Here is a 12,507-nt window from a genome sequence, read left to right as displayed (position 1 = left end):
GTCCGAAACCTGTTATGCGTGGGCGGGGGGGAGGGGTGTTCAGATGGAAGACCCAACAGAACCACTGGACGGGGAGAGTAACAGTGTGAATGTGGCCTTAGACAAATCTGCTATTAAACTCGAGCACTTTCGCCACCCCAGGGTCTGTTCCCTATGGAGCGAGAACTCGCATTTCTTAAATGTAGACAAAAAGACTGACAGCACTCCCAAAACTACAATATACACAGGTGCATAACTGAACATGACAAAATAAGAGATAGTTGCACTCTGAAATGCTAAAGTATGAAAACCATGAATGCAAGAATATAGACCTGCATTACTGCTTAAAAAAAAAAAATTAAGAAAAATTGAGATATTTAGCATAGAAAACCAGCTATTTCTATATCTGCCCATTAGCCACGTCAAGGCATATCTCGTATACTAGGTACCTACACTGAAGCCTCTCTCTGGGTTTAAAAACCTCCCAAGTAGGAACCTGCTATAGAGATTAAAATAAAAAAAAATAAAAAATCACCTGTAGCTAGTGGGGGAGTGGTGCACGGTCAGAAGGCATGACCCCCATTAATCTAGACAAAAAGACTGACTGCACTCCCAAAACTGCAAGATGAACAGGTGCATAACTGAACATGACATAAAACCCAGAGAGAGGCCTCAGTTCAGAGTAGGTACCCAGTAATGAGGTATGCCTTGACGTGGCTACTGGGCAGATATAAAAATGGCCATTTTTGTATGCCAAATATCTAACTTTTTTTTAGATTTCCTTTAGCATTTATGTATCTATAATCTTACATTCACGGTTTTCATGCTTTAGCGTTAGAGGGCAAACAGTCTCTTTTTTTGGCATTTCATAAAGGTGTTCAGATCCTGTACGTGCAGTCAGCCAGAAGTGCTTTTTGCTCCATTTTTTACAAATGTGCAGATGGTCAATAAATGTAACATTTAGAGACTAACTCTAACCCAAAAAAGATGAAGTTCATTGAAAGATGGAAGTCATAATCCTTGGTCCAGTTTTGGTCCAAATGAGCACTTTAACTTTTATCCTGCACTTGATCACAATGAGCCTCATGCATCTCGTTGGAAACACCCTAGTATAAAACATGTAGTGTAAAGGGGGCTTTTGAATGTTGGTTCTAGGACCCCCATCATTTGGGGGATGCCTTAACTCCAGCCGGAGAATCTACACAGATGCAGTTTCCATAACTCTAATTCATGGTTGCCTCCAATTCTGTCTTCGTCTGTATACATGTCTGCTTTATGTAGACCATAACCGGGGGTCAAGGGACACAGTTTGCGATCAACTGGTCAGATAACTATGGATCAGACATTTAAATTAGGATTTGCCAAAATTGTTGAAGAAGCGACTACTTGAGATGAGCGAGACGATTCACCGGATCTGCTCCAGCGGCCACATCGAGGGCCCTGTGAACCGCCTTCGCCCCGCCGGTATCAGTCGCTCTTTTGTTGACTAGACATCCTGGCGTGACGTGATAGGTGATGCTGCAAAATGACACCGCGCCATGCCGGCAGAAAGGAGGCGCTGCACAGGTCGCTGGCCCGGCAGAAAGGAGGCGCTGCACAGGGCGCTCGCCCGGCAGAAAGGAGGCGCTGCACAGGGCGCTCGCCCGGCAGAAAGGAGGCGCTGCACAGGGCGCTCGCCCGGCAGAAAGGAGGCGCTGCACAGGGCGCTCGCCCGGCAGAAAGGAGGCGCTGCACAGGGCGCTCTCCCCGCAGAAAGGAGGCGCTGCACAGGGCGTCTCGCCCCGCAGAAAGGAGGCGCTGCACAGGGCGGCTCGCCCCGCAGAAAGGAGGCGCTGCACAGGGCGGCTCGCCCCGCAGAAAGGAGGCGCTGCACAGGGCGGCTCGCCCCGCAGAAAGGAGGCGCTGCACAGGGCGGCTCGCCCCGCAGAAAGGAGGCGCTGCACAGGGCGCTCGCCCCGCAGAAAGGAAGCGCTGCACAGGGCGGCTCGCCCCGCAGAAAGGAGGCACTGCACAGGGCGCTCGCCCCGCAGAAAGGAGGCGCTGCACAGGGCGGCTCGCCCCACAGAAAGGAGGCGCTGCACAGGGCGGCTCGCCCCACAGAAAGGAGGCGCTGCACAGGGCAGCTCGCCCCACAGAAAGGAGGCGCTGCACAGGGCGGCTCGCCCCACAGAAGGGAATTTTGTTTACTTACCGTAAATTCCTTTTCTTCTAGCTCCAATTGGGAGACCCAGACAATTGGGTGTATAGCTATTGCCTCCGGAGGCCACACAAAGTATTACACTTAAAAGTGTAAGGCCCCTCCCCTTCTGGCTATACACCCCCAGTGGGATCACTGGCTCACCAGTTTTAGTGCCAAAGCAAGAAGGAGGAAAGCCAATAACTGGTTTAAAGACCAATTCAATCCGAGGAAACATCGGAGAACTGAACCATACCACATGAACAACATGTGTACCCGAAAAAACAGAAAAACCCCGAGAAAACAGGGCGGGTGCTGGGTCTCCCAATTGGAGCTAGAAGAAAAGGAATTTACGGTAAGTAAACAAAATTCCCTTCTTCTTTTTCGCTCCTAATTGGGAGACCCAGACAATTGGGACGTCCAAAAGCAGTCCCTGGGTGGGTAAAAGAATACCTCGTGATAGGGCCGTCAAACAGCCCTTTCCTACAGGTGGGCAATCGCCGCCTGAAGGACTTATCTACCTAGGCTGGCGTCTGCCGAAGCGTAGGTATGCACCTGAAAATGCTTGGTAAAAGTATGCAGACTCAATCAGGTAGGTGCCTGACACACCTGCTGAGCCGTAGCCTGGTGCCGTAATGCCCAGGATGCACCCACGGCTCTGGTAGAATGGGCCTTCAGCCTTGAGAGAACCAGAAGCCCAGTAGAACTGTAGGTTTCAAGAATTGGTTCCTCGATCCCCCGAGCCAGGGTGGATTCAGAAGCTTGCGACTGTTTACGCCGACCAGCGACAAGGACAAAGAGTGCATCCGGGTGGCGCAGGAGCGCCATGCGGGAAGTAGAACCTGAGTGCTCTCACCAGAACCAACAGATGCAAATCCTTCTGAAATTGATGGACTGGACGAGGACACAAAGAAGGTGAGGTGATATCCTGATTGATATGAAAGTGGGATACCACCTTAGGGAGAAATTCCGGAATCGGACGCAGAACTACCCTGTCCTGGTGAAGGACCAGGAAGGGAGATTTGTATGAGAGCGTTGCTAGCTCGGAAACTTCTCCTAAGAGACGAGACCGTTACTAGAAGGCCACTTCCCGAGAAAAGCGGGAAGGGAGACCTCTTTCAAAGGCTCGAAAGGCGGCATCTGGAGAGCAATTAGAACCTTGTTCAGATCCCAGGGCTCTAACGGCCGCCTGTACGGAGTGCTGAGAAGACAAACTCCCCGTAGGAACGTGCGTACCTGAGGAAGTCGTTTCTGAAAAAATACAGATAGCGCTGAGACTTGTCCCTAAAGGGAACTGAGCGACAACCCTTTTTCCAACCTAGATTGCAGGAAGGAAGGAAACATAGACGATGCAACCGGCCAGGGAGAAACACCCTGCGCCGAGCACCGAGATAAGAATATCTTCCACGTCCTGTGGTCAATCTTGGCGGACGTTGGTATGCTAGCCTGTCTCATGGTGGCAACCACGTCCTGAGGTAATCCTGACGACACTAGGTTCCAGGACTCAAAGCCACACCATCAGGTTGAGGGCCGTAGAATTCAAATGGAAGAATGGCCCTTGAGACAGCCAGTCTGATTGGTCTGGTAGTGCCCCCGGTTAGCCTACCGTGAGGCACCACAGAACCGGGAACCACAACATCCTCGGCCAATCTGTAGCGACGAGGATGGCGCGGCCGCAGTCGGTCCTGATCTAACGCAGCACTCTGGGCAACAATGCCAGAGGTGGCACATAAGGTAGCTGGAACTGCGACCAATGCTGAACTAAGGCGTCTGCCGCCAGAGCTCGATGATTGTGAAACCGTGCTATGAAGCTGGCACATTGTTGTTGTGCCGTGACGCCATTAGATCGACGTCCGGCCTCTGTCAGCGGCACCAGATCTCCTGAAACCCGTCCGGGTGAAGAGACCATACCCTTTCGGCCACACCCCGGCGACTTAGGAAGTCAGCTTCCTAGTTTTCCACGCCTGGGATGTGAACTGTGGATATGGTGGATGCCGTGTCTTCCACCCACATCAGAACCTGCCGGACTTCCTGGAAGGCTTGCCGGTTGCGCGTTCTTCCTTGGTGGTTGATGTATGCCACCGCTGTGGAGTTGTCCGACTGAAGTCGGATTTGCTTGCTTTCCAGCTGCTGTTGGAAGGTTTGTAGGGCAAGATACACTGCTCTGTGTTCAAGAACATTGATCTGAAGGGTGGACTCTTGCTGAGTCCACGTACCCTGAGCGCTGTGGTGGAGAAAAACTGCTCCCCACCCTGATAGACTCGCGTCCGTTGTGACCACCGCCCAGGATGGGGATAGGAAGGACCTTCTTTTTGACCATGAGGTGGGAAGAAGCCACCACCGTAGAGATTCCTTGGCCGCCTGAGAAAGAAAGACGACTCTGTTGAGGGAGGTCGACTCCCCGTCCCATTGGCGGAGAATGTCACATTGTAGTGGACGCAGATGAAACTGCGCGAAAAGAACTGCCTCCATTGCTACCATCTTACGTAGGAAGTGCATGAGGCGTCTTAATGTGTGCGACTGGTTCTTAAAGAAGAGATTGCAGCCCGTAGTGAATGCTGTTTGTCTAGCGGAAGCTTCACTATCGCTGAGAGAGTATGAAACTCCATGCCTAGATATGTTAGCGATAGGGTCGGGGTCGGATCTGACTTTAAAAAGTTGATGATCCACCCAAAACTCTAGAGAGTCTCCAGCGCAACGTTCGGGCAGTGTCGGCATGTTTCCTAAGAGAGTGCCTTGACAAGTAGATCGTCTAAATATGGGATCACAGAGTGACCCTGAGAGTGCAGGACTGTGACTACTGCTGCCCTGACCTTGGCGAAGACCAGTGGGACTGTCGCTATCCGGAAGGTAGAGCTACGAACAGAAGGTGTTCGTCTCCTATAACGAAGCGTAGAAACGCTAGTGCTCTGGATCAATCGGCACGTGTGGATAAGCATCCTTGATGCCTAATGATGCTAGGAAATCTCCTTGGGACATTGAGGCGATGACATGGCGGAGGGATTCCATCCGGAACCGCCTGGTGTCCACGAGCTTGCTGAGCAGTTTTAGATCCAGAACGGGACGGAACGGCCCGTTCTTATAGGCACCGCAAATAATTTGGGGTAAAAACCGTGACCTTGTTCCTGAAGAGGAACGGGGGTCATCACTCTTTCTGCCTATAGAGTGCACCCTGTTTGCAGAAGAGCAGCGGCTCGGCCGGGAGGTGGAGAAGTTCTGAAGAATCGAGTTGGAGGACGAGAAGTGAGCTCTATCCTGTACCCGTGAGACAGAATGTCTCACACCCAACGGTCATTGACCTATGGCAGCTAAATATCGCCAAGGCGGGAGAGCCTGCTATCGACCGAGGATGCGGAGAGAGGAGGCCGCAAGTCATGAGGAAGCCGCCTTGGAAGCGGGTTTTCAGACTGTCTCTTTTTTGGGGGTGACTGAGCCCGCCAAGAATCTGAGCTCCTCTGATCCTTTTGAGTCCACATTGGACGAGGAAAAATGGGACCTGCCCGAGCCTCGAAAAGACCGAAACCCCGACTGCCTCCTGCTCTGTTGGGGTTTGTTGTGTCCGGGCTGAGGAAAGGATGAATCCTTACCCCTGGACTGTTTAATGGTTACATCCAAACGCTCACCAAACAGTCGGTCAGCAGAAAAAGGCAACTGGTTAAGCACCCTTTTTTGGAAGCAGAATCTGCCTTCCATTCACTTAACGAGCAGACCAGGCTCTGCTTAAAAACACGGAGTAGCGGAGGCTACTGCCGCACGGTTCGCAGAGTCTAGGGCAACCTGAATCGCGTAAGAAACAAATGCAGACATTTGAGAGGTTAAGGATGCCACCTGCGGCACAGATGTACGTGTAACCGTGTCAATCTGTGTAAGACAAGCTGAAATAGCTTGGAGTGCCCCAAGGGTGAGAATGCTGGAGCCAACGGTGCGCCGACAGCCTCATAGATGGATTTAGACCAGAGATCCATCTGTCTGTCAGTGGCATCTTTAAGTGCAGCTCCATCTCCCACTGCAACTATGGATCTAGCTACAAGCCTGGAGATTGGAGGATGCCGCTTGGGACACTGGGTCCAGTCCTTGACCACGTCAGGGGGCAGGGATAACGTGTATCCTAAGCCGTTTGGAGAAGCGCATATCTGGATAAGTGTGGTGTTCCTGGACTGCCTCTCTGAAGGCAGAGTGGTCCAGAAAAATACGTGAAGCTGACTCCTCCACTGGAGGAGCTGGGTGAGAAATAACCAACATTCTATTGATGGACGCTATAAGATTATTCACTATGGCGTCACCATTAGGTGTATCCAGATTGAGAGCGGTCTCAGGATCAGAATCCTGAGCCGCTACTTCCGCCTCATTACACAGAGAGTCCTTCTGCTAGGACCCTGATGAAACCGAGGGCCGCTCATAGTGAGCCCGCTTAGGCTGTCTGGGACTGACGTCTGTGCAGAGCCGTGACTCTGGGATGCGTGTGACATTCCCGGAGCTGTTAGTTGTTCACACTGAGGGGGGCCATGGATCAATGATTCAACAGTGCCCATGTTGTGAGAGACATGTCCGGACTGCTAGGCTTCTAGTATCATAGCCATAGTCTCAGAAAATCTGACAGTAAATACTGCAGACACCGTCCTCATCCTCTGGCCATTAGCAGAGACTCCGGCTGAGTTGATACAATGGGGGTCTATGTAACCTGCCGGCCGTATAGCCGTACATGCTGTACCGGCTGCATAGAAAAACATGTGGTTCTGCACCTTTGTTTTACACAGAGAATATGCTGATAACTCCTCCGCACAATCCAGGAGGGTATATACAACGTGCGACCAAACAGTGCAATGTATATAGTACAAGCATATCTATAAGTGCACTTCTGCACTAGTGGGGTTAGCACCACAGGTGCTGCTTAACGCCTGTTGCAGCGATTGTGTGACTATCAGAATGTCAGGGTCTTCCACACTTGTCTCTGTATCGTACAGAAACTGACACTAATGGCTGCCGGCGTCCTGTGTAGAGAAGGAAGCCGTGGGCGTGCCTGAGAAAGTGCGGGAATCCGGTTTCACAGTGCACACAGTGAGAGGGGTGGAGTATGCAAAACATACTCCAGCTCTCAGCGCTGCTGTGCTATGCAGCGTCACGCCCCTACCCTGACTGTCAGGCCTGTGGGCGGTAACGGAGGGAGACTAGGCCCAGAAGCCGGGGACTCGAGTTAATAAGCGCGGCCGGCATATCAGTGCTGGCCGGCGCGGAAGTCCCCGGCGCACCACAAATCCCAGCGGCGCCTTAAATAAAAACGGCAGCGGCGGTTAGCGCGGTAGTCACCCAATACACTAACACACCCAGCAACGCTGTGGTGTGCGATGGCACTAGTGCGGACAGCGCCGCTGTCCCTGGCGCACTAACACACCCAGCAGTGCTGCCGTGTGTCTGCGCGGTCCCCACAGGGACACAGAGTACCTCCATGTAGCAGGGCCATGTCCCTGAAGATACTCCGCTCCATGTCCAGCCGATACCAGGGGCTGTGGATGGAGCACGGCCTCAGTGCCTGGAGACCGATAGAATCCCACTTCACCCAGAGCCCTGTAAAAAGGGATGGGGAAGGAAGCAGCATGTGGGCTCCAGCCTCCGTACCCGCAATGGGTACCTCAACCTTAACAAACACCTCCGACATGAAGTGGGGTGAGAAGGGAGCATGCTGGGGGCCCTCGTATGGGCCCTCTTTTCTTCCATCCGACATAGTCAGCAGCTGCTGCTGACTAAACAGTGGAGCTATGCGTGGATGTGTTGCCTCCTTCGCACAAAGCACAAAACTGGTGAGCCAGTGATCCCACTGGGGGTGTATAGCCAGAAGGGGAGGGGCCTTACACTTTTAAGTGTAATACTTTGTGTGGCCTCCGGAGGCAATAGCTATACACCCAATTGTCTGGGTCTCCCAATTAGGAGCGAAAAAGAAAGGAGGCGCTGCACAGGGCGCTCGCCCCACAGAAAGGAGGCGCTGCACAGGGCGGCTCGCCCCACAGAAAGGAGGCGCTGCACAGGGCAGCTCGCCCCACAGAAAGGAGGCGCTGCACAGGGCGGCTCGCCCCACAGAAAGGAGGCGCTGCACAGGGCGCTCGCCCCGCAGAAAGGAAGCGCTGCACAGGGAGCTCGCCCCGCAGAAAGGAGGCGCTGCACAGGGCGGCTCGCCCCGCAGAAAGGAGAGGGTGCTTGCTTGGCAGAAAGGAGGCGCTGCCCAGGGCGCTCGCCCGGCAGATGTGGGATACTGATGTGGCCGCTTGAGTAGGGTCCTGCAGATTTATTTCGCTCATCTCTAGTGACTGACTTTTGGAGAAGGCTGACCCTTCTGTACAAGGCGCCCTTTGTAAAAATTGGTTCTAAAACGGGTCGTCTCACGTGGCTCGGACACTACGAGTATTAGGAAATCTTATCCACGTGCCGTAGAGTACAGCGGCAGCTCTGACAAATTCGCAGCATTTCAGCACAAAGTATTTCTGCAGTGGAAAATCTCTCATTCCAAAGAGCAATTTCCCCCGCAATTAACAAAAAATACTAAATTTCCGCTTTCTAATCTTCAAGCCACCCACCTCATCTTTTGCTTGGAAGAGAAACTCCTTCCCATCCGGTAAACTGTGGAAGCAAGAAATAATAGGTTTTATTCCGAGTAAACAATTCGATCACATATGGCTGCAAGTCAGACTGCGAAGCGAGGAGAAACGGACCCCCGGCTAACGACGCTGCGCCCCTCCAGCATCGCACTCGCTATACTCTTACCTGAGCTTGAAGACATTCTTGCGCTTCTTATATTCATGCGCCACGCTGCATTGTGCTCCCACCAGCTGGACGGGCACCTCGGCGTGGTACGTCATGCCACTGCCCGCACTCTTCACATCTTTATAGAAGCCCAAACTGCCCTTCTTCAGAACACAGTAAACATTTTGCCAGGACCTGAGGGGCGAGAAAATAGCTGTATAAAGTATATTTTTATATATATATATATATATATATATATATATATATATATATATATATATATATATATATATATATATATATATATATATATATATATATATATATATATATATATATATATCATCTTTCATTTGATCTGAGGCACCTGAAGAGTTTGTTCAGTAGTAAACATCCCCTTTATCCGCATTTATATACATGCTTTACAGCAGGCACGTGGGCCATAGACAAATTTTGACTCATTGAATTCTATTCTGTTATCTAGAGCAGCTCTGATTAGGACAAAGGTTAATGTGCAGAGAGGAGGAGAAGACGAGCTGTGAAAGCTATTGAGAATAGTGGATCCTGTGTTATTTAGTGTATATAAAAGGTGTTATCTGTCATTGTACAGAAGGAGGAGGTGAGCTGTGACATCACCTCTTGTGAATGGTGGATCCTGCATTATCTACTGTATATTGAAGTATTATCAGTCATTGTACAGGAGGGGGAAGAGGTGAGCTGTGACATCACCAATTGTGAATGGTGGATCCTGTGTTATCTACTGAATTTAAAGGTGATCAGTCATTGTATATGAGGAGGAGGTGAGCTCTGACATCACCTATTGTGTTTGTTGAGTCCTGTGTTATCTATTGTATAAGAAAATCCTGAAAACAAGCACCATTGGTGATCCTTGAGGACTGGAGTTGGGGAACACTGATCTACAGAGACAGGATAAAGAGGAGATGAACAGGAGGATACAGTAAGTTGTGATATCTCCTATTGTAAACGGTGGATCCTGTGTTATCTACTGTATATAGAAGTATTAGTCATTGTACAGGAGGAAGTGAGCTGTGACATCACCTATTGTGAATGGTGGATACTGCGTTATCTACTGTTTATAGAGTGTTATCAATCATTGTACAGGTGGGGTAGGAGGTGAGCTGTAACATTACCTATTATGAATGGTGGATCCTGTATTGTCTATTGTATATAGAGGTGTTATCTGTCATTGTACAGGAGGAGTAGGAGGTGGTGAGTGGTGATCTCACCTATTGTGAATCCTTTGTTAGCTACTATATATAGGGGTTATGAGTCATTGTAGAGGAGGAGGAGGTGAACTGAGTCCTTTGTTATCTACTGTATATAGAGGTGTTGACTGTCATTGTACAGGAGGAAGTCAACTGTGAAATCACATATTGTGAATGGTGGACCTATGTTATCTACTACAGTGTTCCCCAATACTAAGAAAATCCTGAAAACAACCACAGTTGGTGATCCTTGAGGACTGGAGTTTGGGAACACTGATTACTATATATAGAGTTGTGTCAGTCATTATACAGGATGAGGAGAAGATGAGCTGTGACATCACCTATTGTGAATTCTGTGTTATCTACTGTATATAGAGGTGTTAACTGTCATTGTACAGGAGGGGAGGAGAAGGTGAGCTGTGATATCACCTATTGTCAGTGGTAGGTCCTATGTTATCTACTGTATATAGAGGTATCAGTAATTGCACAGGAGGGGAAGAGAAGGTGAGCTGTGATATCACCTATTATGAGAGGGGGGGTCCTATGTTATCTACTGTATATAGAGGTGTTATCAGTCATTGTACAGGAAGAGGAGGTGAGCTGTGATATCATCTATTGTGAGTGGTGGATCCTTGGTTATTAAATCAATCATTGTACAGGGGGGGAGAAGGTGGGCTGTGACATCACCTATTATGAGAGGGAGTGTCCTATGTTATCTACTGTATATAGAGGTGTTATCAGTCATTGTACAGGAAGAGGAGGTGAGCTGTGATATCATCTATTGTGAGTGGTGGATCCTTGGTTATTAAATCAATCATTGTACAGGGGGGGAGAAGGTGGGCTGTGACATCACCTATTATGAGAGGGAGTGTCCTATGTTATCTACTGTATATAGAGGTGTTATCAGTCATTGTACAGGAAGAGGAGGTGAGCTGTGATATCATCTATTGTGAGTGGTGGATCCTTGGTTATTAAATCAATCATTGTACAGGGGGGGAGAAGGTGGGCTGTGACATCACCTATTATGAGAGGGGGTGTCCTATGTTATCTACTGTATATAGAGGTGTTATCAGTCATTGTACAGGAAGAGGAGGTGAGCTGTGATATCATCTATTGTGAGTGGTGGATCCTTGGTTATTAAATCAATCATTGTACAGGGGGGGAGAAGGTGGGCTGTGACATCACCTATTATGAGAGGGGGTGTCCTATGTTATCTACTGTATATAGAGGTGTTATCAGTCATTGTACAGGAAGAGGAGGTGAGCTGTGATATCACCTATTGTGAGTGGTGGATCCTTGGTTATTAAATCAATCATTGTACAGGGGGGGAGAAGGTGGGCTGTGATATCACCTATTATGAGTGGGAGGTCCTATGTTATCTATTGTATATCGAGGTGTTATCAATCATTGTACAGGGGGAGGAGAAGGTGAGCTGTGACATCACCTATTGTGAATGGTGAGTCCTGCATAGTCCACTATATAGAGGTGTTATCAGTCTTTATACAGGAGGAGGTGAGCTGTGCCCATTACCTAATATGACTGATGGACCCCATGTTCCTGCTGTATATAGGTGTTATCTGGCATACATCTCTCTCACCTATTGGCTGCTTTCTTGGAATGAGACTCCATCTCCTGTTTGCGGTGCAGCATTCCTTCCATCTGCTCCGAAGTGAACGGATCAGAACTGCTAATTGGTAGAGTTGACGTCTGGAGATTTATAGGCGAGAATGTCGGTCGCGTGGAGATCGGCGGCGAGGGCGGGGGGCTGCCGTCTTTTGGAATGAAATCAGTCTTTGCTCCATTAGCCGCCTCTGACGTGTCGTACCCCTGGAGAATTAGAATGACATTGTCGTTTCTGTCATTTATCACAAGTAAAAACAAAAGACCCACGATCCCATTTAATGACTGCAAGCAGAGGTCTTACAATCCATGGCGAGGTACGCCTTAATATTTTCGGCAATAATCCATCTCCAACCTCCAATTTAAAATCAGAGAATGTAGGGTATTGTGTTTTAACAATTTAGTAAAATAGAAAATGATATCCAACACTAAAAATAAATAAGAATAATAAAATAAATAAATAAATTAAAAAAAAAGTCGTTCTATGAATGAAATACCTGATTCTCAGAGAAGCTGTCATCAATCCGCCTGGCATCACTCGACGGCTGTCAGAAACAGGTATATTCTATTACATTTCAGGCTACTTTATAGATAAATAACATAACAGTTTGCAAATTAAAAGTTTTATAGAAATTTATTCATAGGTTTTTGATTTTTTTGTTGCGCTCTTTGGAGCTAAAATAGATATTCCAGTTTTATCGACCATGCTCATCATTGTATAATGGAAGGTTTTAATATATTTTCCGAATTAATGTCTCTTATTTTCCAGAC

The 12,507-nt window shown here is 49.0% G+C and overlaps 2 protein-coding genes across 4 annotated transcripts in view; one reads left to right on the top strand and one right to left on the bottom strand.

Annotated features, from left to right (window-relative positions):
* The window catches only part of RCE1 (Ras converting CAAX endopeptidase 1), a 433,314-nt gene that overhangs the window by 43,156 nt on the left and 377,651 nt on the right, over positions 1-12,507 (top strand). The gene's annotated exons all lie outside the window — the stretch shown is intronic.
* Positions 1-12,507, bottom strand: part of SPTBN2 (spectrin beta, non-erythrocytic 2) — a 279,074-nt gene that overhangs the window by 2,029 nt on the left and 264,538 nt on the right. For both annotated transcript variants that reach the window (XM_075326530.1, XM_075326531.1), the window contains exons 33-36: positions 12,234-12,281; positions 11,714-11,943; positions 8,912-9,085; positions 8,725-8,767 (exon numbers count right to left, since the gene is read on the bottom strand). In XM_075326530.1, the coding sequence (XP_075182645.1) occupies positions 8,725-8,767; positions 8,912-9,085; positions 11,714-11,943; positions 12,234-12,281 (495 nt within the window). The remainder of the gene's footprint in view (positions 1-8,724; positions 8,768-8,911; positions 9,086-11,713; positions 11,944-12,233; positions 12,282-12,507) is intronic.

The sequence above is a fragment of the Anomaloglossus baeobatrachus genome, chromosome 10 (assembly GCF_048569485.1).
Source record: "Anomaloglossus baeobatrachus isolate aAnoBae1 chromosome 10, aAnoBae1.hap1, whole genome shotgun sequence".
NCBI lineage: Eukaryota > Metazoa > Chordata > Amphibia > Anura > Aromobatidae > Anomaloglossus > Anomaloglossus baeobatrachus.
This window is presented reverse-complemented; position numbering and strand designations above follow the sequence as displayed.